Source organism: Pongo abelii, chromosome 8 (assembly GCF_028885655.2).
Source record: "Pongo abelii isolate AG06213 chromosome 8, NHGRI_mPonAbe1-v2.0_pri, whole genome shotgun sequence".
Classification (NCBI taxonomy): domain Eukaryota; kingdom Metazoa; phylum Chordata; class Mammalia; order Primates; family Hominidae; genus Pongo; species Pongo abelii.
In genome coordinates this window covers 19,770,962-19,795,828 of record NC_071993.2, presented here as the reverse complement: position 1 = coordinate 19,795,828, position 24,867 = coordinate 19,770,962, and the positions used below count along the sequence as shown (strand labels likewise).

The 24,867-nt window shown below is 39.4% G+C and overlaps 1 protein-coding gene across 1 annotated transcript in view; it reads right to left on the bottom strand.

The window, feature by feature from the left end:
* The window catches only part of MALRD1 (MAM and LDL receptor class A domain containing 1), a 678,818-nt gene that overhangs the window by 24,249 nt on the left and 629,702 nt on the right, over nt 1–24,867 (bottom strand). Inside the window, exons 37-38 of the mRNA XM_024253733.2 lie at nt 16,915–16,994; nt 16,722–16,818 (exon numbers count right to left, since the gene is read on the bottom strand). Coding sequence (XP_024109501.2) covers nt 16,722–16,818; nt 16,915–16,994 — 177 coding nt within the window. The remainder of the gene's footprint in view (nt 1–16,721; nt 16,819–16,914; nt 16,995–24,867) is intronic.

Genomic DNA, 24,867 nt, shown 5'->3' with positions numbered 1-24,867 from the left:
AAGACACCCTAATAGCTGAAAGATCTAATGCCAAGTTACACTGCAACTAGGGAATACTTAGGACCCAAAAGAACTAAGCTCAATATTCTATTTAAATCATAGAATTTCAGAGTTGGGAAATAACCTTAAAATAATTTATTATTTCCCATTATCTTGTGGGTGTGAATGGCTCATAAAAGAGATTAACTTTAGGCAACACAAAGATTATAATTTTATAGATAAATTTCATATTAAAGGTATAATGAAAAATAATACATATTTAGACAGAATCTTGCTCTATCACCCAGGCTAGAGTGCAGCGGCCAATCTCCAATCTTAGCTCTCTACAACCTTTGCCTCCTGGGTTCAAGGATTCTCCTGCCTCAGGCCCCCAAGTAGCTGGTGCATGCCACCATACCTGGCTAATTTTTGTATTTTTTTTTTTTTTAAATACAGATGGGGTTTCACCATGTTAGCCAGGCTGGTCTTGAACTCCTGGCCTAAAGTGATCTTCCCACCTTGGCCTCCCAAAGCACTGGGATTACAGGCATGAGCCGCAGCATCCAGTCATAACGGAAATATTTTTAAATGGCACATCAAACCCATGGCTTCATGAATATTTTTGCTTAGGAAAGAGCAAAGTAAAAAGTCAATTTTAAAAAATGAAAAAAAAAAAAAGGCTTATCCATGTTTCTGAGATACACTGTTTCCATTTCAAAATAAATGTGGCCCGCCAGGTGTGGCGGCTGATGCCTGTAATCCCAGCACTTTGGTAGGCCGAGGCGGGCAGATCACCTGAAGTCAGGAGTTCCAAGACCATCTTGGCCAACATGGTGAAACCCCATCTCTACTAAAAATACAAAAATTAGCTGGGTGTGGTGGCGTGTGCCTGTAGTCCCAGCTACTCAGGAGGCTGAGGCAGGAGAATCGCTTCAACTTGGGAGGCAGAGGTTGTGGTGAGCTGAGATCGTGCCACCGCACTCCAGCCTGGGTGACAGAGCGAGGCTCCGTCTCCAAAAATAAATAAATAAAAGTAAAAAATAAATGTGGCCAGGCATGGTGGCTCAGGCATATGATTCTAGTACTTTGGGAGGCCCCGGGAGGAGAATCACTTGAGCCCAGGAGTTTGAATCCAGTCTGGACAATATAGCAAGACCATGTCTGTACAAAAAAAAAAAAAAAAATAGCTGGGAGTGTTGGGTACACGCCTGTGGTCACAGCTATTAAGGAGGCTAAGATGGGAGAATTGCTTGAGCCTGGGAGGTTGAGGCTGCGGTGAACCATGATTGTGCCCTTGCACTTCAGCATGGGCAGCAGAACAAGACCCTGTTTTAAAAAAAAAAAAAGTAAAAAAAAAAAAAAAAAAAAACATAACATCATATGTAGTCATGGTCTAAATTGTGGGGGTAGTCTATACATGATAGAAGTTTGGATAAAACTGATTTATGCCAACTGCCTCATTTTATACATAAGAAGATATACATTATCAAAATAATTTCCTTCCCTACTGCCCAAATAAGCTTTCCTCTTCAGTTTTCAGATCTCAGCATTACCAACTGTGCAGTCACCTAAGTATAATACTCTGGGATCATCTTTGATGCTTGCTTTTTTTTTTTATTTTCTCACTTCCTGTATTAAGTCAATCACTGCTGCTCAGGTTCAAGTCCTCATCATCTCTCATCTAACTCGTCTGAACAGGCTTATGCCCTTTAGACTGAAAATCTCTCTCAATCTTTTAAAATCTATTCTCGTACTCCGCATTCTTCTCTTAAACACAGACATCCTCTTGTCTTCTTCTGCTTAGAGCACTTGCCTTGTTCGTATCAGTTAGAGCCCTAGCAGGAACCAGCTGACATACTTAAATTGGAAAATTTGAAGTTTTGATAAAGTGGCAATTTACGAAGGTGTGGCCAGAATAAAGTGAAATCCTAAGTGATGTGCATTGTGCTGGGCTAACAATATCTGGCCTGTTACCACCTTAAGCTGGACGGAAGAAGAAGGAGAAGGAGGAGGAGAAGGAGAAGGAGAAGGAGGAAGAGAAGGAGGAGGAGGAAGAGGAGGAGGAGGAGGAAGAGGAGGAGGAGGAAGAAGATGAAAGGAGGAGGAGGAGAAGGAAGAAGAAGAAAGGAGGAAGAGAAGGAAGAAGAAGAAGGGAGGAACAGGAGGAGGAGAAGGGAGAAGTAGAAGAAAGGAGGAGAAGGAAGAAGAAGAAAGGAAGAGAAGGAGAAGGAGGAGGAGGAGAAGGAGGAGGAGGTAAAGGAGAAGGAGGAGGAAGAGAAGGAGGAGGAAGGGTTATTGGAAGTTGTCAGTGTAAAGGTATGCTGACAGACCTGTCACTCCAAGCAGCCAGCTGGAATTAGGTTGCAGGAAGGAATCCAGGGTTGTGAATATCCAGTTCTCCCTATTTTTCCTGTCTCAAGGTGCTCCAGTTTGGTCAAACATAATGTAAATTCAGATGACAGGGAGCCCATTAATGAAATCCATAAAAGCCAGCTCCTAGATCCAACTGCTATCCTTCTCTGTCTTGTTTGGTGGACAATGGGTGGAGGGTGGATCTGAGAGGGAGACAGGAGACAACACTCGGCCCTTTTTTTCCTTTTTAAAAATAAATTACAGTCAGTGGCTCATGCCTGTAATCCTAGCACTTTGGGAGGCCGAGGTGGGCAAATCACCTGAGGTCAGGAGTTTGAGACTAGGCTGGCCCACGTGGCAAAAACCCTGTCACTACTAAAAATACAAAAATTAGCCAGGCGTGGTGGTGGGCACCTGTAATCCCACCTACAAGGGAGGCTGGGGAGACTGAGGCAGGAGAATCACTTGAATTCGGGGCCGAGGGGGGCGGGGGCAGAGGTTGCAGTGAGCTGAGATCATTCCACTTCACTTCACTCCATCCTCTAGCCTGGGCGAAAGAGCAAAAGTCCATCTCAAATAAAATAAAATAAATGAAAATAAAATAAATGAAAATCACTTTCGTTAGCTTTCAAAGACCTTAACCACGTTTCTACAACACACTTTTCTAAGTGTAATCTGTTTCCCTTCCCATACTCTCTAGCTGTGTTCATCATTTTTGAAACCACAAGTTTCTGCATTTTCTTTTATTTTCTTGAACTCCCTTTCCGCATCTCTACCAGATTTCTCCATCCTTCAGATCTCAATCCAAATGCTATCTCCTTTTATAGCCCTGTGAATTCATCCATCCAAATTGCTGGCTCTCCAGTATCCTTCAATACTGGAAGCTCTTCAATACTGCTGGCTCTTCAGTGTCTAGTATGACCTTCAAGTCGTATATCAAGGTGCACCTCTCATTTGACTCTGAACAAGGAGGTCTAACTTCATGAAATCTCTGGAAAAAGGGTAAGGGGTAGAACGTTTTCTGGGTGGAATAAATAATGACTGGCTTGAAAAAAAATACTTTCTTTCCTTTGAAGCCTCTCTTGTGGGCCTTTTTTTTTTTTTTTTTTTTTACTATTGCAGGACATGAGTACAAGGTTAGGGAGTAATGAAAAAATCAGAGATCAGGCTGTTTAGGCTTCTCTTTTAAAATAGAAAAGAAGAAAAAAGAAGGAGGAGGAGGAGGAGGAGGAATCACGCTGGTGGCCTAACCCTGTTTTTAAGGCTAAGATTTCAAAACCCTGTTCTCAATTTCCCTTTTCTTGCTCAAAGTTAACATTTAGCAGGATTGTCAGAGCGTGGCCAATATATGCACAAGGGACTGGGATTTGGGAGTGAGGTTTGTGGATCTCAAACTGTGAGAACAGCTTTACTTCTTGTAGGCGAAGGCACATGTGGACACGTGGAGAGAGTAACGGTTTTGCCAGCATTATGAGATGACCTCGGTCACTGTGCTAGTGAAATTCCAGTTTGCTAAGGCTAAGTATTTCTGGGACCAGGACATGCTCACTCATGACACTCTAGCTGCAAAAGCAGCTGTATGCCTTGAGGCACAGAGTAAGTAAGATTTTGATTTTTGCTAAGGATAAATATTCATCGGTGGGTGCAGACTAGGCCTACCTAGGGATGTCAGGCTTGGACAGCAGCTAAACTTCTGCCTTCAAGGATTCACATTATCATACAAATGTCTGAGGTGAGAAAGGGTCTGATAGAGAGAATATAATATTACAGGAACAGATATTTCATTTGGGGCCAGGACCAACCATTCAAGAATCTCAAACAATATTCTGTACCTCCCACGGGGTTAGCTAGTCCAAGATTTGGGATCCTAATCACCTCTCTTTCTTTCTTTTTTTGTAGAGACAGGGTTTTGTCGTGTTGCCGTAGCTAGTCTTGAACTCCTGGGTTCAAGTCATCTGCCTGCCTCGTTCTCCCAATGTGCTGGGATTACAGGCATGAGCACCCACTCCTGGTCTCTTTCTTTCCTTATCAGAAATATAAACAAGCATCATTCTCTTGATCATTCTTTCCTTCCAATTTACCCCCAAAGTATTTCTATCACAGCATTCATCAGAGTCAAACATATATTATAACTGAACATATTCAGATGAACCAGAAAGTGAGGGTATTATTTGCTGACACAAAGGAAGTTTTAATAAATGTTTGTGGAAGGGAATTATGAGACTTGCTCCAGATCACATTCACATCTTATAATTTCCTACTCAACAATCTTTCTACCATTGCATACTTACTGTGATGAACTGAACGTTTGTGTCCCCCCAAATTTATATATTGAAGCCCTATTAAAGCGATGGCATTAGGAGGTGGGGCCCTTGGAAGTAATTTGGCTTACATGAGGCCACGAGGGTGGCGCCCTCATGCCCTTATAAGAAGGGAAACAGGCTCCAGATCTTTCTCTCTTTGCCATGTAATAATACAAAGGAAGGTGGCTGTCTGCAAGCCAGAGAGAGGGTCCTCACCAGAAACTGAATCTGCTAGTTCCTGGATCTTAGACTTTTTAGCCTCCAGAACTGTGAGAAATAAATGCTTGTTTATACCACCCAGTTTATGGTATTTTGTTATAATAGCCCAAACTGACTTATGATTCTATGAAATTACTCAGAATACTTCCAGATCTAAACTTTTCAAACAACTTTTCACATGAATATATGTTATTTCTCAGCATAGCTAAAAAAAAATTCTGATTTTTAACTTTTGTTAGTTTATTTACTAAATTAGTACAATGCTTCAAGAGGATATGCCCCAATGCTGAACAGTAAACAGTTATTTATTGCAAATGTTTCCCCAGTCAAAGATGATACAGTCTAAAAAGGAAAGCAATGGGCATAGTCAGGCTGCTGGTAAGGTAAGAATAAATGGCTTACTGTTTATTTTTACCCTTTATTTTTAAATTTTTATTTAATTTATTTATTTGTTTTTGAGTCAGAGTCTTGCTCTGTCACCTAGACTGGAGTGCAGTGGCACAATCTCAGCTCACTGCAACCTCCGCTTCCTGGGTTCAAGTGGTTCTCCTGCCTTAGCCTTCTGAGTAGCTGGGATTACAGGGACCTGCCACCACCCCTGGCTAACTTTTGTATTTTTAGTAGAGATAGGGTTTTGCCATGTTGGCCAGGCTAGTTTTGAACTCCTGAGCTCAAGTGATCCACCTGCCTTGGCCTCCCAAAGTGCTGGGATTACCGATATGAGCCACTGCACCAGACCTATTTGTACCCTTTAATCTTGATTTACAGATACAGATTTGATGATTACATTTCTCTTCTTTTACTATGAACTCTTGAAGGCTGCTGTATTTCCTGCTTCCTTGAAGGTGTCATGAATGAGAATCTTCAGTATTTTAAACCATAAGGATAGATGTAGAAGACAGCTTTCAGAGATCTTTCATGATGACTTCTTTTTTGGCCCGTCCCCGCCACGAGAGTGCCTTGGTATGTTTCCCTGTAGCTATGGTGTGCTGTGGCCCTTGCCCCATATACAATCACCCTCTAGGCAACACTATTTTGTCATAGGGACAGGAAGCAGAGAAAATATACCTGCAGAGAGAGAATCAAAATAGACAAGCAAAAAGAAGCAGAGATGAGAGGCAGATGAAGAATTCCTCTGGCTCAGGCCTTTCTGAGGCCCCACTCATTCATTCTCACCCTTGAGCTCTGTGAGACATCCTGTGTCTTTACCTTGAATTCTTTATTTTGATCAAATCATCATGAGTTGCTTTTGTTCCCCTGTAATCAAAGTGTCCTCACTAACACATTAGGTGGCAAGTAGCCAACAGAAGAGTCACAGAATGTGTAATAAAATCCAGGAAATCAAATCTCTAACAACAACTTTAAGAGGCTTGTTCCTGTGCTTAGCTTTGTCTGAGCACACCATGCTCCATTCCATGTTTTTAAAAAGCAATACAAAAATTTTACTTCAAGTTATTGAAGTCCTCTTACGCCACAAATTCTTTGTACAAAATCTAATGAAAAATCTTAAGGTTAAGGTTAATTTCAAGAGGGTGATGGTTTTCTGCTTACATGAAGTTCTGTGTAGCTCAAGGTTTGGGCATTATTTTCAAGGTGAGCCACATTATTTCATTTAGCCATCTCTTGCCCAAACATTTTAACTTACTTTAGGGCTTAAATGATTTCATGCAAAAAGACTGATTTTGAGGTTTAACTTGTAATATCATTATGTGGATGTAATCAATGGATATAAGCAATGGTTTTGGTGATGCTTTCAAGTAGATAATCTTAAATAAAGTCTAGATAATCTTCGGCAATCATATATTGGATACAAATTATGCATACAATCCCAGATACCAGAAATATAAAAATAAGGATTAATATGGAAATAGCTGTTACAACATGATGTCATCATTGCTATAACATTGTTGCTGAGGATAGCATTCTGAGTGACTCACCCTGACAGGATGGCAGGAAATATTTGCCTGGTATCAAATATATATGTGGTTGAATAGCTCTGCCAGGCAGAGGGCATGAATAGTCATGTGCTTTTTGGAAATAGTGAGACTTTTCCCAAGAGTAGGGTGTGGAAGAATGGGAACAGTGAAAAATTAAACTTGCGGTAGTGGTTTTTGAACATTATCACTTGAATATTTCTTAAAATAATTTTGAAAAGCTATGCATCTCCTTTTGCATCTTTAAGTTCATACCTAAGACTTTTACTATACATTTACATTTCTAACAAATTTTATGTTGTAGATGTGCTTTAAATATAATAGCATGAAATTCTGAAGATGTAAATTGAGTTCCTTAAAACTAGAGAAATTGTCTTTCATTTAGTCTAAAGGACAAAGCCAGTTGGGCTGTCTGTCCAGTCAATGAAATCAGAATTTTCTTTTGAGAAGTTTAACTTTAGTGTCCAACTCAAATAGAAATGTTAAAATATGTCCTAGCACAATCATCTCTATTGATTGTGATTTCTAACTCTAAGGGGTGAGAAGAGAAAGGAAGAAGAGGGAGAAGGGAGGAGGGAGAAGGGAGAAGGTAAGGGATGGAGAAGAGAAAGAGAAAAGAAGGAGGAAAAGGGGGAGGGAGAAGAAGAGAAGGGGAGGGGAGAGGAGGGGAGGGGAAGGGGAAAGGGAAGGGGAGGGGAGGGGAAGTGGAAGGGGAGGGGAGGAAAGGGAAGGGAAGGGAAATACAGAAACTTGGTAAAGGTTTGTCTCCTGCTCCTTTTTCCATACTGCTTGTCTCAAATCTCATCTTTTGCTACTTAAGTTTCTTTTTTGGGTGCTTCAGTCCCTGACTGTCCCTCCGCTCCCTTCTTCCAGGGCATATTCCTCCATCACCCCAACCCAGTTTTAAGATAAGGAAAAGGACATTTGAGAAAGAGGAAATGACAAAGAAGGCCCAGCAGGCTGGTGCACCTTCCTCAATCAGATCTCTTTCAGAAGAGAATATATGACATTTGAGCATCTGCAAAATGATTCCCTAGAACTATCTGGGCCACATCCACTCATGAGGTCACTGAGGCCTGAGAGTAAGCATCTGAGGATCTAAAGAACTTGAGTAGGGTGAACCTTTGGGTCTGCCTAGCCATCTGCTGGGCTGGTCTGCTTCCTTTGAGGGACTCCTTCTCTCTCTCTTTCTCACTTTTTAATTTATTTTATTTTATTTTTAGAGAGACAGGGTCTTGCTTTGTCACCCAGGCTGGAGTGCAGTGGCACAATCACAGCTCATTGAAGCCTTGACCTCCTAGGCTCAAGCAATCCACTCACCTCTGCCTCCGGAATAGCTGGGACTACAGGCACATACCACCATGCCTGGCTAATTTTTGTATTTTTTTGTAGAGGTGGGGTTTTGCTATGTTGCCCAGGGTAGTCTTGAGCTAACGATCCCTCACCTTGGTCTCCCAAAGTGTTAGGATTACAGGTATAAGCCACTGCACCCAGCCTGAGGGAATCCTTCTCTCTTGAGTGCAACTTGTAAGAACTTCATTATCTTGGTCTTAAGAGCAGGTGTGGATCAAATGACTCAAAAGGTCACCCAGACTGACAAAAGTCTTGGGTGATAATTGTTTTTGGCAGTCATAGAGAAAAAAGCCTTTTGTTTGGAGATTAGGGAAATCAGAAGAGAAGGTTATCAAGGAAAGGGAAAATGACAACAGGAAGATAATAAGAGGGTTAGAGACAGATATTATCTTGGACCTAACCCACTTCTGTTAGGTAGTAGAGACTAAGACTTGAGTCACTCATAGATCGAGTAACACAACAAGGTAGTTTAAAAATATGAAAGTGCTCCTATTTTTTGCAATTATTCATTTCTTTCATATTTTATCAACCTCCTCCCTTCCTGGTCCAGTTCATCTATCTTGGGCAAATTTCATAAATTCATGGTCACTTTTAATGATTAAAACTTAGTCCAGTCCCCTTTAAGGCTGTCAAATAAAACCAAATTCCAACCTCTATTTGCCTCCTACCCTTTCCTCATGGCAGGTTGCAGATTTGTACAAGGCTGCTGCCTCGAGCAAGGAAAAGGGGGAAAGTTATGTTCTGGCTCTGAAGCATGCCCCTCTCTTTTCTCAAGGCTTAGCTGTAAGGTGTAGACACAGAGAAGAGATGGAAACAGAGGCTGGAAACTTCTTCAGTAACTTGTTACTTGTCAATAGTAGGGAGGTGTCTTCTATTGCAGTGGGTTAATGTAGTTCTGACCTTTTGGCTTGACTTTTCTGTTGTTGTGGACTTCATGGTGACAGTGTAATGATTTCGTGTGTGTGTGTGTGTGTGTGTGTCTAAATCAATTTCACTTGGGACGCTTCTATCATTGGATGTCTTTTGATATACTATGATATATTAATAGTTTGGTTATTTATTGCCACCCAAATCTCATGTTGAATTATAATCCCCAGTGTTGGAGATGGGGCCTGGTGGGAGGTATTTGTGTCATGGGAGCAGATCCCTCATGACTTGGTGCTGTTCTTACTGTAGTGAGTGAGGTCTCACCAGATCTGGTCGTTTAAAAGTGTGTGGCACTTCCCCCCTACTCTCTCTCTCTCCTGCTCCTGTTTTCACCATGTGACGTGCAAGCTCCTGCCTTGCCTTCTGCCATGAGTAAAAGCCTCCTGAAGCCTCCCCAGAAGCAGACGCTGGTGCTATGCTTCCTATATAGCCTGCAGAACTGTGAGCCAATTAAACATCTTTTTAAATAAATGACCCAGTTTCAGGTATGTCTTTGTAGCAATGCAACAATAGCCCAATACATCTTTTAAAGGAAAGGTAGCTGTGTCTACCTTCAGCTCAACCCTGCCCCTATTGCCCTCTCCAGGAAGGGCATCACCTCACCTGAATGAGCACTGCCTGAACAACCCTACAGTTCCAATTTATCTCTATTTTCCATGTTTCCTCAAATGGACTGAAAGTAAACTCCAGCTTCCACATCTTCCATGGATCTGCATAACTGAGACATAATACAATTTCCTCCCTCCCTCCTTTCCCTCCTTTCCCCACAGTACAATTTTCTCCCTTCCCAGGTACATATTACACCATGGTCTTTATTATTATTATTATTATTATTATTATTATACTTTAAATTCTGGGATACATCTGCAGAACGTGCAGGTTTTTTACACAGGTATACATGTGCCATGGTGGTTTGCTGCACCCATCAACCCGTCATCTAGGTTTTAAGCCTTGCAGGCATTAGGTATTTGCCCTAATGCTCTCCCTCCCCTTGTCCCCATCCCCCAACAAGCCCCAGCATGTGATATTCCCCTCCTTGTGTCCATGTGTTCTCATTGTTCAACTCCCACTTATGGTGAGAACATGCAGTGTTTGGTTTTCTGTTCCTGTGTTAGTTTGCTAAGAATGATGGTTCCCAGCTTCATCCATGTCCCTGCAAAGGGCATGAACTTATTCTTTTTTTATGGCCACATAGTATTCCATACCACAGTCTTTTTAAGACTTGCTGAGACAGAATACTCCAGTGGCCATCTACTTTCAAAACATTAAGCCAAAAATTGTCTTTACACTCCTAGAAACGTTTTCTTTACTCTCTACTCTGATGCAGCTCCAGGGAGATTTTTGTAGATTTTGCACCTGTTTTCCAGGCATCATCAATCTAAACTATTGGTTCTTTTGGAGCCTTTCCATCATTGGTTTTGGGTAGTGCTGGTGATGGTATCTTCCTCTCCTTCCCCATTTCTTCTCCCAGAAAAGAGGAAAAACTTCCCACCAAAGATACTGCACTATTCCAAAGACAATAACTTCAAAACTCTCATCCTCCTTTCTTTCCAGTTGTCTCCTGGTACAGACTGGGAAGAGGAAACAGATGGTTCAACAGAAATGGTTCTGCTTCCTTTTGTGAGCCTCAGGGATTTGTGTCTGACCCCAATTATTAGTAGTATTTGGCAGTTGATAGAACATCTGTTACTTGGACCTCTTATTTGAGGGGTGTAGCCAATTTTACTCAATTCCTTGTGATACTTGTATATGAGGGATTGATACTATTAGAGTTCTGATGTGTTTGGTAAGATAATAAAAACAGCTATATCTGAGCTTTAAACCTCAAATAATGAGCTACCCTTTATTCCTCAGGCTTCACAGGTAGATTCCAGGATATAGAAATTATAAGCACTAATATCTCATATGTTAAGGTCAAAGTAGTTAGAGAAATATTCAGCTGGAAAGTCTAACAAATGGTTGAAAGCATGGTATGGATCTGGAGCTTGGAAAAATATTTCAGTAAAAGAGAGGCCTGACTTGAAAGCATTCACATCTAGATGTCACTTAAAACCTTGAAAACGAATGACATCTGTGGAGAATGTGTAGAGGAGGAAGAAAAGTGGATGGAGAGGCAAACCCTGGGGAATCTAAATAAGTTACTGGAAGAAAATACTCTTAGAAACAGGGAGACAGAAGAAAAATTGAGGTTAAGAGAAGATGGACAAATAAATAGGGAAAGGGTAAATAGGAGTAGAGCCTGGCAAAGAAAGAAGGTAAGAAGCAAAGAGAAAGGAACATGTAAAATTAAAGAAAATGAGAGAAATAGAAGAGAGCAAGAGAGGTGGCTCTGTTGCACTGTGGCATAGTGCCACCAATATCTGCCCGAGGGGCCTCTCAATAACTTCCATATGATAGGCTGTTCAACATGAATCTGGAGAAACTGTGAAATTTAGAATTCTTTTGGAATGCTCTTGCTGGGGGTGTGAAAATGACAGCTTGTTTCTATATTATGAAAGTAAACTTTTTGTGTTAACTTGGCTAGGCTATGATGCCCGATTGTTTGGTCAGACACTAGTCTAGAGGTTGCTGTGGAGGTAGTTTTCAGACGTGATTAACCTTTATAATCAGTAGACTTTAATTAAGGCACATGGCCCTCCATAATGGGGGCGGGGGCGGGGGCTCAAGTGCAGACTGGGATTTCCTTATGAAGAAAGGGTTCTGCCTCAAGACTGAGATGCAAAAACTCTGTCAGAGTTTCCTGCCTGGTGGTTTGCCCTGCAGATTTTAGACTCAAGACTGGACCATCAACTCTTACTTGGATTTCTACTCTGCTGGTCTGCCTTATAGGTTTCAAGCTTGCCAGTCCCCACAATTGCACGAGACAACTCCTTAAATCTTTCTCTCTCTTTCTCTTTCTCTCTCGGTCTCTATCTCTATATCCTATTTTTTTGTGTGTTTTTCTGGAGAAGCCAGACAAACACACGTGTGTATTCCAGCATACAACTAGTATTTCACCTAGTGGTTTATGTATCTGCTTCTTTCCCTAGATTACAAACTTCTTTAAGTCTAGACTGCTTCTCATTCATGTTTGTGTTCATGTTGTCTAGCATATTGTAGGCTCATAAAAAATAAATAAAGAATTAATAATGAATAAGATATCCTTTTTTTTTTCTGGAGTCTCACTTTGTCACCCAGGTTGGAGTGTGGTGGCATGACCTCAGCTCACTGCAACCTCTGCCTCCCAGGTTCAAATGATTCTCCTGTCTCAGTCTCCCAAGCAGCTGGGATTACAGGCATATGCCACCACACTAGGCTAATTTTTTTTTTTTTAATTTTGGGCAGAGATGGGGTTTCCTCATGTTGGCCAGGCTGGTCTTGAACTCCTGACCTCAAGTGGTCTGCCCATCTTGGCCTCCCAAAGTGCTGGGATTACAGTTATGAGACACTGTGCCCCGACCAAGATAGTCTTAATAGATTAAAAATACCATTTTTTTTCTAATGAACACCATAATTCTCTAATAACCTTGCTATAATTGCTGTTATCAAGATAGCTGTCTGCTTATTCACATGATTGCAGGCTGGAGATCTGAAGAGAATTCATCAGGCGGATGTACAATTTGACATCAAGGAAAACAGTGAATTATCCTTTGCTCTGTGACATGTTTGGTGTTGCAGCAGAGCTGAATTTCTGACCACAAACTCAGGTATTCAAGACATGATGTATTTCTTTAATTTCTAAAAATGTTATTAAATATTTTAGTGAGCCCTTATCTTGCTGAGTTCATAAAAGCCAATCACATTCGTTACTTGGTTTACTCAGAACCCATATACTAGGAATGAGAAAATGGGTAATGGGTTGAAAAGATCCAGGACCCTTAGTGTCACTGTTGATTGGCAGGGTCTCTGAGTCTTGCATGAGCCCAGCCTGCAGAGTTCCTTCATGCAGATGCAGCAGCTCTTGGCCCCCGTTTTGCACATGCTCAGTACATGGGATGCTTGGGCTAAAACATTAGTGCCAAGAGTCCTGCCTCCCTATGTGATACGGTTCAGCTGTGTCTCCACCCAGATCTCACCTTAAATTGTAATAATTCTCATGTGTCATCGGAGTGACTTGGTGGAAGGTAATTGAATCATGGGGGTTAGTTTTTCCCATGCTGTTCTTATGATAGTGATTACGTCTCACAAGATCTAATGGTTTTATAAAGGGGAGTTCCCCTACACAAGCTCTCTTGCCTGCTGCCATGAAAGACATGCCTTTGGCGGCCGGGCACGGTGACTCATGTCTGTAATCCCAGCACTTTGGGGAGGCTGAGGCGGGTGGATTACGAGGTCAGGAGTTTGAGACCAGCCTGGTCAAGATGGTGAAATCCTGTCTCTACTAACAATAAAAAATAAAAAATAAAAAATTAGCAGGGCATGGTGGCAGGTGCCTGTAATCCCAGCTACTCGGGAGGCTGAGGCAGAAGAATCACGTGAACCCAGGTGGTGGAGGTTGCAGTGAGCCGAGACTGTGCCACTGCACTCCAGCCTGGGCAACAGAGTGAGACTCCATCTCAAAAAAAAAAAAAAAAAGAAAGAAAGAAAGAAAAACATGCCTTTGCTTCTCTTTTGCCTTCTACCATGACTGTGAGGCCTCCCCAGCCATATGAAACTGTGAGTCCATTAAACTTCTTTCCTTTATAAATTATGCAGTCTTGGTATGTCTTTATTAGCAGTGTGAGAACAGGCTAATACACTGTGTAAGTGAAGAAAGAATTTCCTTTGCCGTTCTGCTATCTTCCCCAGGCACCACCACTAATGGCAAATCTAGCCCTTCATCTCTTTTTAGTCTGTGGATAATGTCATATATATATATTTCATATATATTTATATATTTCATATATATTTATATTTTTTTATTATACTTTAAGTTCTAGGGTACATGTGCACAACGTGCAAGTTTGTTACAACTGTATACATGTGCCATGTTGGTGTGCTGCACCCATTAACTCGTCATTTACATTGGGTATATCTCCTAATGCTATCCCTCCCCCCTCCCCCCACCCCATGACAGGCCCTGGTGTGTGATGTTACCCTTCCCCTGTCCAAGTGTTCTCATTGTTCAATTCCCACCTGTGAGTGAGAACATGCGGTGTTTGTTTTTTGTCCTTGCGATAGTTTGCTGAGAATGATGGTTCCCAGCTTCACCCATGTCCCTGCAAAGGACATGAACTCATCATTTTTTATGGCTGCATAGTATTCCATGGTGTATATGTGTCACATTTTCTTAATCCAGTGTATCATTGTTTGACATTTGGGTTGGTTCCAAGTCTTTGCTATTGTGAATAGTGCCGCAATAAACATATGTGTGCATGTGTCTTTATAGCAGCATGATTTATAATCCTTTGGGTATATACCCACTAATAGGATGGCTGGGTCAAATCGTATTTCTAGTTCTAGATCCTTGAGGAATCACCACACTGTCTTCCACAATGGTTGAACTAGTTTACAGTCCCACCAACAGTGTAAAAGTGTGCCTATTTCTCCATACCCTCTCCAGCACCTGTTGTTTCCTGACTTTTTAATGATTGCCATTCTAACTGGTGTGAGATGATATCTCATTGTGGTTTTGATTTGCATTTCTCTGATGGCCAGTGATGATGAGCATTTTTTCATGTGTCTGTTGGCTGCATAAATGTCTTCTTTTGAGAAGTGTCTGTTCATATCCTTCACCCACTTGTTGATGGGGTTGTTTGTTTTTTTCTTGTGAATTTGTTTGAGTTCTTTGTAGATTCTGGATATTAGCCCTTTGTCAGATGAGTAGATTGCAAAAATTTTCTCCCATTCTGTAGGTTGCCTGCTCACTCTGATGGTAGTTTCTTTTGCTGTGCAGAAGCTCTTTAGTTTAATTAGATCCCATTTGTCAATTTTGGCTTTTGTTGCCATAGCTTTTGGTGTTTTAGACACGAAGTCCTTGCCCAGGCCTATGTCCTGAATGGTATTACCTAGGTTTTCTTCTAGGGTTTTTATGGTTTTAGGTTTAACGTTTAAGTCTTTAATCCATCTTGAATTAATTTTTGTATAAGGTGTAAGGAAGGGATCCAGTTTCAGCTTTCTACATATGGCTAGCCAGTTTTCCCAGCACCATTTGTTAAATAGGGAATCCTTTCCCCATTGCTTGTTTTTGTCAGGTTTGTCAAAGGTCAGATAGTTGTAGATGTGTGGTATTATTTCTGAGGGCTCTGCTCTGTTCCTTTGGTTTATATCTCTGTTTTGGTACCAGTACCATGCTGTTTTGGTTACTGTAGCCTTGTAGTATAGTTTGAAGTCAGGTAGCGTGATGCCTCCAGCTTTGTTCTTTTGGCTTAGGATTGACTTGGCTATGAGGGCTCTTTTTTGGTTCCATGTGAACTTTAAAGTAGTTTTTTCCAATTCTGTGAAGAAAGTCATTGGTTGCTTGATGGGGATGGCACTGAATCTATAAATTACCTTGGGCAGTGTGGCCATTTTCACGATATTGATTCTTCCTATCCATGAGCGTGGAATGTTCTTCCATTTGTTTGCGTCCTCTTTTATTTCGTTGAGCAGTGGTTTGTAGTTCTCCTTGAAGAGGTCCTTCATGTCCCTTGTAAGTTGGATTCCTAGGTATTTTATTCTCTTTGAGGTAATTGTGAATGGGAGTTCACTCATGATTTGGCTCTCTGTTTGTCTGTTATTGGTGTATAATGTTTGTGATTTCTGCACATTGATGTTGTATCCTGAGACTTTGCTGAAGTTGCCTATCAGCTTAAGGAGATTTTGGGCTGAGACGATGGGGTTTTCTAGATATACAATCATGTCATCTGCAAACAGGGACAATTTGACTTCCTCTTTTCCTAATTGAATACCCTTTCTTTCTTTCTCCTGCCTGATTGCCCTGGCCAGATCTTCCAACACTACGTTGAATAGGAGTGGTGAGAGAGGGCATCCATGTCTTATGCCAGTTTTCAAAGGGAATGCTTCCAGTTTTTGCCCATTCAGTATGATACTGGCTGTGGGTTTGTCATAAATATCTCTTATTATTTTGAGATATGTCCCATCCATACCTAATTTATTGAGAGTTTTTAGCATGAAGGGCTGTTGAATTTTGTCGAAGGCCTTTTCTGCATCTATTGAGATAATCATGTGGTTTTTGTCTTTGGTTCTGTTTATATGCTGGATTACATTTATTGATTTGCATATGTTGAACCAGCCTTGCATCCAAGGGATGAAATTTTAAATATATATACATATAAAATTTCATATATATATAAATTTCATACATATATAAATTTCATATATATATAAATTTCATATATATATAAATTTCATATATATAAATTTCATATATATATATAAATTTCATAAATATATATATATATAAATTTCATAAATATATATATATATATATATATATATATATATATATATATGCCCTCAAAAAGGCTCCTAATATAATCTGAAAAGTAAACTTCAGGCTTTATACTAAAAAAAGAAGAGCAATTCTTGTTAGGTAGCTCCTCTTTTCTGACCAGAAAAAGAAATCCATAAAGCAGCAAAACACTAAAGTTTCCTGCATGTAATATGGAGTGAAAGAAAAAAGTAGCAAAGGAAATGTTGCAGAAAATTTTTCTGCTATGGTGTATTTCATTTAGTAACTAAAGGCATCACTTACCTTATTGGTACTTTCCTGTTTGCAAGAAAACACAAGACTGCAACTGTGATATGAATCATCAGGAATGCTAATCCAATACCCAGGAGAGTCCATATATCTGGAATTTTAAACCAAAGAAAAAGATAAATATGCAGTCAAATATATTAGAGACCACCCCAAACCAAGTCATTTGTTTAGTCATAATGTCACCTACTATTCTGAGCGTATGTAAAGTCTGTAGTAGGAGGATTAAACTTGATATGGCATCGATTTCCTTTCCATCCTTGTCTACATCTGGAAATGGATAAAATGAAATAGTTGGAAAAAAGAAAAGTGAAAAGATATCTGAACACAACCAGCATGGGATAAAATCATGAATGTCAATAAATAACGAGATACTAGGAACATGGATAACTTTGATAAAAAACCAAAAACTCTAAGCCAAAGCAAAACCAAAATTAAATTGTATCATTTTCATATCGTTGTGTAAGATAATTTTCTTCAATATTTATCTTCTTGACTTTATAAGGTAGAAACATGGTTTCCACATCATTCTTTGTTTTTAAAAATTGACTCATTTTTCACCAGCGTCCAATATTACTTTCCTTTATCCATCATTTGCTTCAAATCCAAAAGGTGGCACATTTTTCTATAGTGAAGAGATTCAAGTCATTTCAGAAAACCAACGGAGGAGATTCAAATTTTACATTACCATAAATACAAACCAGAGAACACACTTATTTCTCATTACAAAGGGATAATCCTTCAAGTGTTTAGATTTGGAAACAGGTTAATAATCTCATTTGATGTACTAGTAAATTCTCAGACACTTACTAGGGTTCCATCACCTTTGTTTTATTTAGGGATGTACATGATGAAACTTTTAACACTGGTACAGATGGTCTTGAGAAAGTTAAGAATGAAAGAGTACCTTCTGCCTCTAAGGGATAAGGTTTATTGCTAAGCAGTAAATGCATTGAAATTTTTCTGGTAGTATCTGAAAGTTCATGTACACACACTTGTTTAACAGCAGTAACAGGATACAAATTATGAAGGGTTTGGTCAAATTTCCTGCCAACTTCACAGTACATGCTACAAAATAGGATGAAAATGTAGCTTTTGCATATGAGTGTATAAAAACTGAGTGTTAGAAGCAATGCTTCTTCAGCCCAATGTATTGAATTTTCACTTAATGTCTTTTAAATTTGAAAATTTGTATGCTCAAAAGTAATTCCTTCACAAAAGCAATCAGCTTCTTTAAATATAAAAAGCTTAGAGGTTCATGGAGGCCTATCAGCATGCCTTTCTTTCTTTAGCAAATATTATTTTAAAAGTAGAAATGAAGACAATTTCATTGTTTTAACATTTCTGCAATTCAAGTTAAAATAAATTAGAATTGTGAGAGATTGGGGTATTTGTTTTTTTCCCTCACAATCCTTAAGATGCATTCCTTGTCAGTCCTCATTTGACCTTGTGAATCCTACCTGTCAATCTTTCACACGTGCGCACACTGGTATGATCTAGAGATGGGGACACATTTTCACTCTGAGTTAATTCAGTTCCTTTAAATGTTGAAAGTGCCACTTTCCTAGCATCAGGGCTACAGTAATCATCTTAGACAAATAGTACACGTTTGAATGTGCTTACTGATAAATTTTAGTGGAAAACTGTCTTGGATTATCAGTTAAAAAAATAATGGAGAAACCCAAGACATATGGAGAAAGAATATGAATGCTGTCTGTCTGTCTAACTATCTATCTATCTACCTACCTATTATTCTTTCATTCTATCTTCTATCCCTCTATCTATTATCTATACTGCCTATTTATCTAAATGTATATATATTTATATTTATATATAAAACCTGGTGATGAACAAATAGAGTACTGAGTGGCATTTTGACAGTTCCATGGAGAGTTCAACTAGACTGAAATAATTCTTATGTTAATTTTACAGAAAATACACATAGAATGAGGGATAAAACAAAAAATAAAGATAGAAAATTTGCTCTTATTGACAAAAGTTTGCCTATAAAAATAAAAATAACAGAAAGATTTGGTGAGAAATAAACCTCATCACCCATTTAGAGGCCCAGGATATTCTCTAATTCTGAACTTTGTAAAGACCTGCCTATTCTAGTGTTAGAAGTTTTATTATGTATGTTTCTAAATAAAACAAAGGAATTGGAATCTTCGTAGGGATCTTCCTTCCGATAGCTATGGAAATATATACTACTAATTGATTGATTGATTTTCCACAGAGCAGTTACGCTACAGAACAAATTAAAGTAATATCATCCTATCAGTTAACATGAGAAAATAACAGGGAAAAACTACTGTAAGGGTCAAAAGCAGTTTCAAAATATGTTGAATTTTAGTTATTTTTGGCCAAGGAAAACTTGAATTTAATAAGTATGATTTATTTGTATCGTTTTTTGTTGTGTATTTACATAACAAACTGTTAAAAAAATGATTTTAGAGAAAAATGAATACACTCCCCCCCAAAAATTTCCACTTCAGTTTTTTTTGTGTATCAGCCTGCCATCTTGAAACACAATAATTTCTATACATGTTTTCGAGATAATTTACCTTCTATAAATTTTAATAGATTTCAGTAAATTTTCAAATGGGAGTAGAGATTACTGAGATTTTAAACTTATATAGTGAAATCTATGATTCCAAAAATTTTAGTCAGTAAGTATGACTATAAATGAATATGTTGCTACTTGAAGAAAAAATTGCAATCTCCACACTAAAATTCTCAAATTATCCCCTCCTGCGTAACAATTTTTCTTGTACAATCACAGAACTGTCATGGGATAAAATGATGAATGTCAATAAATAATGAGATACCAGGAACATGGATAACTTTGATAAGAAACCAAAAACGTTAAGCCAAAGCAAAACCAAAAATAAATTGTATTATTTTCATATCATTGTATAAGATAATTTTTTTCAATATTCATCTTGTTGACTTTATAAGGTAGAAACATGGTTTCCACATCATTCTTTGTTTTTAAAAATTGACTCATTTTTTACCAGTGTCCAATATTACTTTACTTTATCCATCATTTGCCTCAAATACAAAAGGGAGTGCATTTTTCTATAGTGAAGAAAAATGTTCTATAGTGAAGAAAATTTTCCTTGTAAAATTGTCACTTGACGTTTATTACATTAAAAATAATATATGCTTGAAGTGTCAAGGAAATTACCTGCCAATGTATGTTAAAACACAAACCTTCATTCCTATATGCAATTCCATCCTCCCAAGGTAACTAAGGTATGTCTCCTACTATTTTCACCTTCTCATAGAACACACACACGTACAGATACACACAAACACACACAGAGGTATCTATATATCAGTTTTGTATGTGTGTTTCCTGTAATAGAAGCATATACTTCTCTCTGCACCTAGATTTTTCTCTCAGCAATGTATCACGAACTTCCTTAAGGTCAGATGTCTGCACAAATAACTGTCACAGACATTTATTTTTAGAAATTATCATACTGTATGTGCATACATAAATATATATTTTTAGTTCAAACTTTTTGTTGCTGTTGCTTTTCTTTCCTCTTCTTCTTTCCTCTTCACCCCAATACATAAAGGTGGAGGGGGAGGAGAAGGGAGAGACATTTGCTTGGTTGCAGAAAGAAGCAAGTGAGAATATTTAACATGCATTTTCATCTTTGTTAAACTAAACCTCCTCCATGGAATATCCAGTGTTCAAAGTAGTTGTGGCAGTCTGATTCCTGGATTTCTTTAAAATCTCCCTGAAAGGGGTGAGTTTCCAACCCTTCTAATGGCACGCTGAGAACAGCATTAATCACATGCTAGAATGGTGTGTTGAAGTTCCACCCATTCTTTGAGCAACAGCAGTGAAAGAAATTTCTCTCTTACCATCCCCGAGTACTGTGGGCTGGAAGCGAAAATAGAAAATCCTGTCTGCACTAACTAGAGCTTGGTGGACTCTCTTATCTTCCAAGCTGACCATAACTACCTATTAAGAATCATTAGAGCTGGGCATGGTGGCTCATGCCTGTAATTCCAGCACTTTGGGAGGCCGAGGTGGGAGGATTACTTGAGGCCAGGAGTTTGAGATCAGTCTGGGCAACAGGGAGAGACCTTCTTTACAAAAATTTAAAAAATTAGCCATGCAAGATGGTGTGCCCCTGTAGTCCTAATTACTAAGGAGGCTAAGGTAAGAGAATTGCTTAAGCCCAAGAGTTGGAGGCTGCAGGGAGCTATGCACTGCATTCCAACATGGGTGACAGAGCAAGACCCTGTCTCAAATAATAATAATAATAATAGGCCGAGCACAGTGGCTCATGCCTGTAATCCCAGCACTTTGGGAGGCCAAGGCAGGCAGATCATCTGAGATCCGAAGTTCCAAGACCAGCCTGGCCAACATGGCAAAATCCCTTCTCTACTAAAAATACAAAAATTAGCTGGGTGTGGTGGTGGGTGCCTGTAATCCCAGCGATGTGGGAGGCTGAGGCAGGAGAACTGCTTGAACCTGGGAGGCGGAGTTTGCAGTGACTCGAGATCACTCCACCGCACTCCAGCCTGGGCAACAGAGTGAGACTCCATCTCCAAAAATAAGATAAAATAAAAATAAATAATACTAATAATAATTAAGGTGCTTTACAAAGAAAATGCTACAGTGATTTTCTCCATTATTTTTCACATGGAATCTGGGTAGGGAAGCTTAGCTATCTTCCTCATCTATTTATTAGATTGGTGCGAAAGTAACTGCAGTCATTGTCTCTAAAAGGAATGGCCAAAAGCGAAATTACTTTTGTACCAACTTTCTCAATAGTAAATCAGTAAGATTTGTATAACAAATGAAAAACGAGAAAATGTCTAATCCTGAAGGGATAAAGCAAGTATTTGTTTTAAAATGCTGTGTTGGGTATTTTTATAGTTGGTTGGGGTAAAGGGTGAAGGCTCCTGTAGAGAGAAATAGGACAAGGAAAGTGGATAAGCTCTGTGAAGGTAATTCAGTGGGTTTAGGCTAGGCTGATGCCAACCAGAGAAAACCAGTGCAAGTGGGGACATCTTAGGCATAGCTGTGGGAAGCTGAGTGGTTGAGTGGGTTGGTGGGTGGGTATGGGAAATGCTGAACCATTGTCTGAGTCCAGAAAGAAGGATCCTAAAGGAATAGCACAATGAGATTCACCTTATGAGCTTGACAATTACTTAAGGACTAGAAGAGCCCTTTGCAGGTAATCTCTGCTATTTTACGACTACACAAGGCTGAATGCAAATATGATTCTGCCCCTTGTGTAATCCAAAAAGATCCATAAAGACCATGAACATTAAATAATACTTGTACTAAGACACATCAGTCTAAATTAGAATGCTTGTTTGTTTTAATGTCAAGAAGAAAAAAAATGTTAGATATGATGTAATTACTTTGGCCATCTTATAGGAAATTATTAGAGTCAGTTTTACTCATAAAATTAACAATTAAGCTTAATAGAAGGGAAAAAAATCCACTCATTATTTTTTTTTTTTTCAAAGAGCACTCATAAGTAAAAAGCATCCCGGGAGGACCTGATGTATTTTGAGCTTTTATGGGGCTCTAAATTTTACCACTTCTTTTGTGCGTCTAGTAAGCGTGACTGTAACACTGCGACATTTCAGCCTTATTTTTTGAACTCTGGAAGTTTAAACTATTACCCAATGTATGTTGCACATGCTGTGGTTGCCGCCTTCAAATTCATTTAGCCTTCCATCCTCACTCCCTTTCCTCCACAAATTGTATAGCATTTCCACTATTTGGTTGGGATTGTCACAGTAGGTCGCTAGTCAGATATTAACAGGGCAGGAGAAGGGACCCCTCCACCAGAAATGCCAAGTGACCATCAGGTGAATGGTTAGGCAGTTGTTAAGCTGCCTCTCTAAAATAATAATTGGCCACAGCCGGAGCAAGGGAAAGGCAGTCTCCCATTGGATAGAAACATCTGAAACTGGAGATCAGCAGCTTCCTAATAAGATCTCAGGAGTTGAGCAAATGGGCTCACACATGCACACTAAGAGGCAAAACGGCAGAGTTTAACTGGTACATGACCTTCCTCTAGGGATGTTGGACTGGTAAGGGAAGAATGCCTCGAATGAGCATGTGCACAAGTCCAGCAAACACGCCATGCACGGCCACTCCCAAGCATCGGTGGGCCCCCACACATGCAGACAGCCCACCCCAAGGGAAGAATCACGGGAGAAGGGATGCAAGACCCTGGAAGTATGCCAACATGTAAAACTCCAAGTCAAACGTCAAACTGTGCTCTTGATCTCTCAAGTTTCCCTCTTGGCCCTCTTCCAGGTGTACTTTACTCCTTTTCATTCCTGTTCTAAAGCTTTTTAATAAATTTTCACTCCTGCTCTGAAACTTGCCTGTGTCTCTCCTCTGTCTTATGCCCCTCGGTGGAACTCTTTCTTCTGAGAAGGCAAGAATGGAAGTTGCTGCAGACCCATAAGAATTCACTGCCTACAGTAACATACTTAGGTGCTGCATGACTCAGATACTCTCCATTGCTAACAGAATTGGACCCTCAACCCGATTCCTAGGGCCATGCCATTTTTCTTCCTGTAATTGGGCTCAGAACCACACCTATCACCACACGGCATTGCTAATCCATGGGACTGGTTCATAGATAGACATGGATGTAAGTTTGTCCAGTAAGAATTCTGGCACAGAAGGGTATATTTCGATGGATAATTGTGGTAAGAGACCTATTTTCCCCAACTCTGATGTAAAAGGAAGCATCCAGCCCTCTTAAGTTCAGGTACTCATATGCTACCATTCTGCTACAATAAGCAGCCTAGGGATAAAATCAGTTGATAGGAAGACAGAGCCTTCAAAGTCATTGAGAAACAGCAAAGCAACTTTGATGGCATTGCAAACTTTTCCACCAGTTCATGTTCCAAGCCTGCTCTGCCTGTAGACTTTTAGTTGTATAAGTCAATAAATTCCTGTATCATTTGAGCCAGTTTGAATTGGGTCTTCGATTACTAGCACACACACACATCTACACACAAACTTTAATTCTTCTACTTCTCCATTTTGCTCCCTACAGCTCTTCTCATTAAATCAATAATCCTGTGTTCATAAAATATTTATTGAACGTCTACTATGTACAAGATACTCTACCAGATATGTTGAGGATATAAAGATGGACAAGCCATGGCTGGGGAATTTGTAGAAGCATGAACTTAGAGAGAAAATGAAAAATACATGTAAAAATAACTAAGATGCAAAATAGAAAATAAAATAGAAGAAAGACAAAGAAAAGTTCTTAAAGAGAGCATGAAAAAATTGCTTCATGAATCTTTATTTTTCCAGACCTAGAAAGTAAAAAATGTGCAATCTCACCTGGGCATTTATGGACCATATGATATATTAAATTATATTTATTCCAAAGAAGGAAGTGTTTATATATGTATACTGTATCTGTGCTTTGAAAAAATTGGTTATCCAAGTATACAGAAATCCTATAACTGATTTTTTCTGGAGAGATACATCCAAATATGAGTTATTAATAGGATCCTACACTAACCTGCAGATTTACTAATTCTATATCATAGTATACTGATTCCATACCATGCTCAGTCTCTAATTTTGTAGTTTTAAAGGATGTGGAAGAAAAATTCCTTCAGAAGCAGTATGTTTGGAATATATTCCAGATTCGATTTATAATTTAGTTTTACAGTACGTAGCCTTGTTTTTCTTTTTAGCAGGCTATGTTTATTTATTTATTTGTTTTTGAGTTAGAGTCTTGCTCTGTCACCCAGGCTGGAGTGCAACGGCACAATCTTGGCTCACTGCAACCTCCATCTCCCAGGTTCAAGCGATTCTCCTGCCTCAGCCATCTGAGTAGCTGAGACTACAGACATGCGCCATCATGTCTAATTTTTGTATTTTTAGTAGAGATGGGGTTTCGCCATGTTGACCAGGCTGGTCTCAAAATCCTGGCCTCAAGTGATCCATCTGCCTCGGCCTCCCAAAGTGCTGGAATTACAGGCATGAGCCACCATGCCCAGCCATTAGCAGGTATTTTTTACAGCAACATAACTATGAAACTCATGTCTACCATGTTGAAAGGTGATGGTGTCACTCTCCATTTACATGACATGCTTTAGAAATTATATAAAGCCCACCCAATAA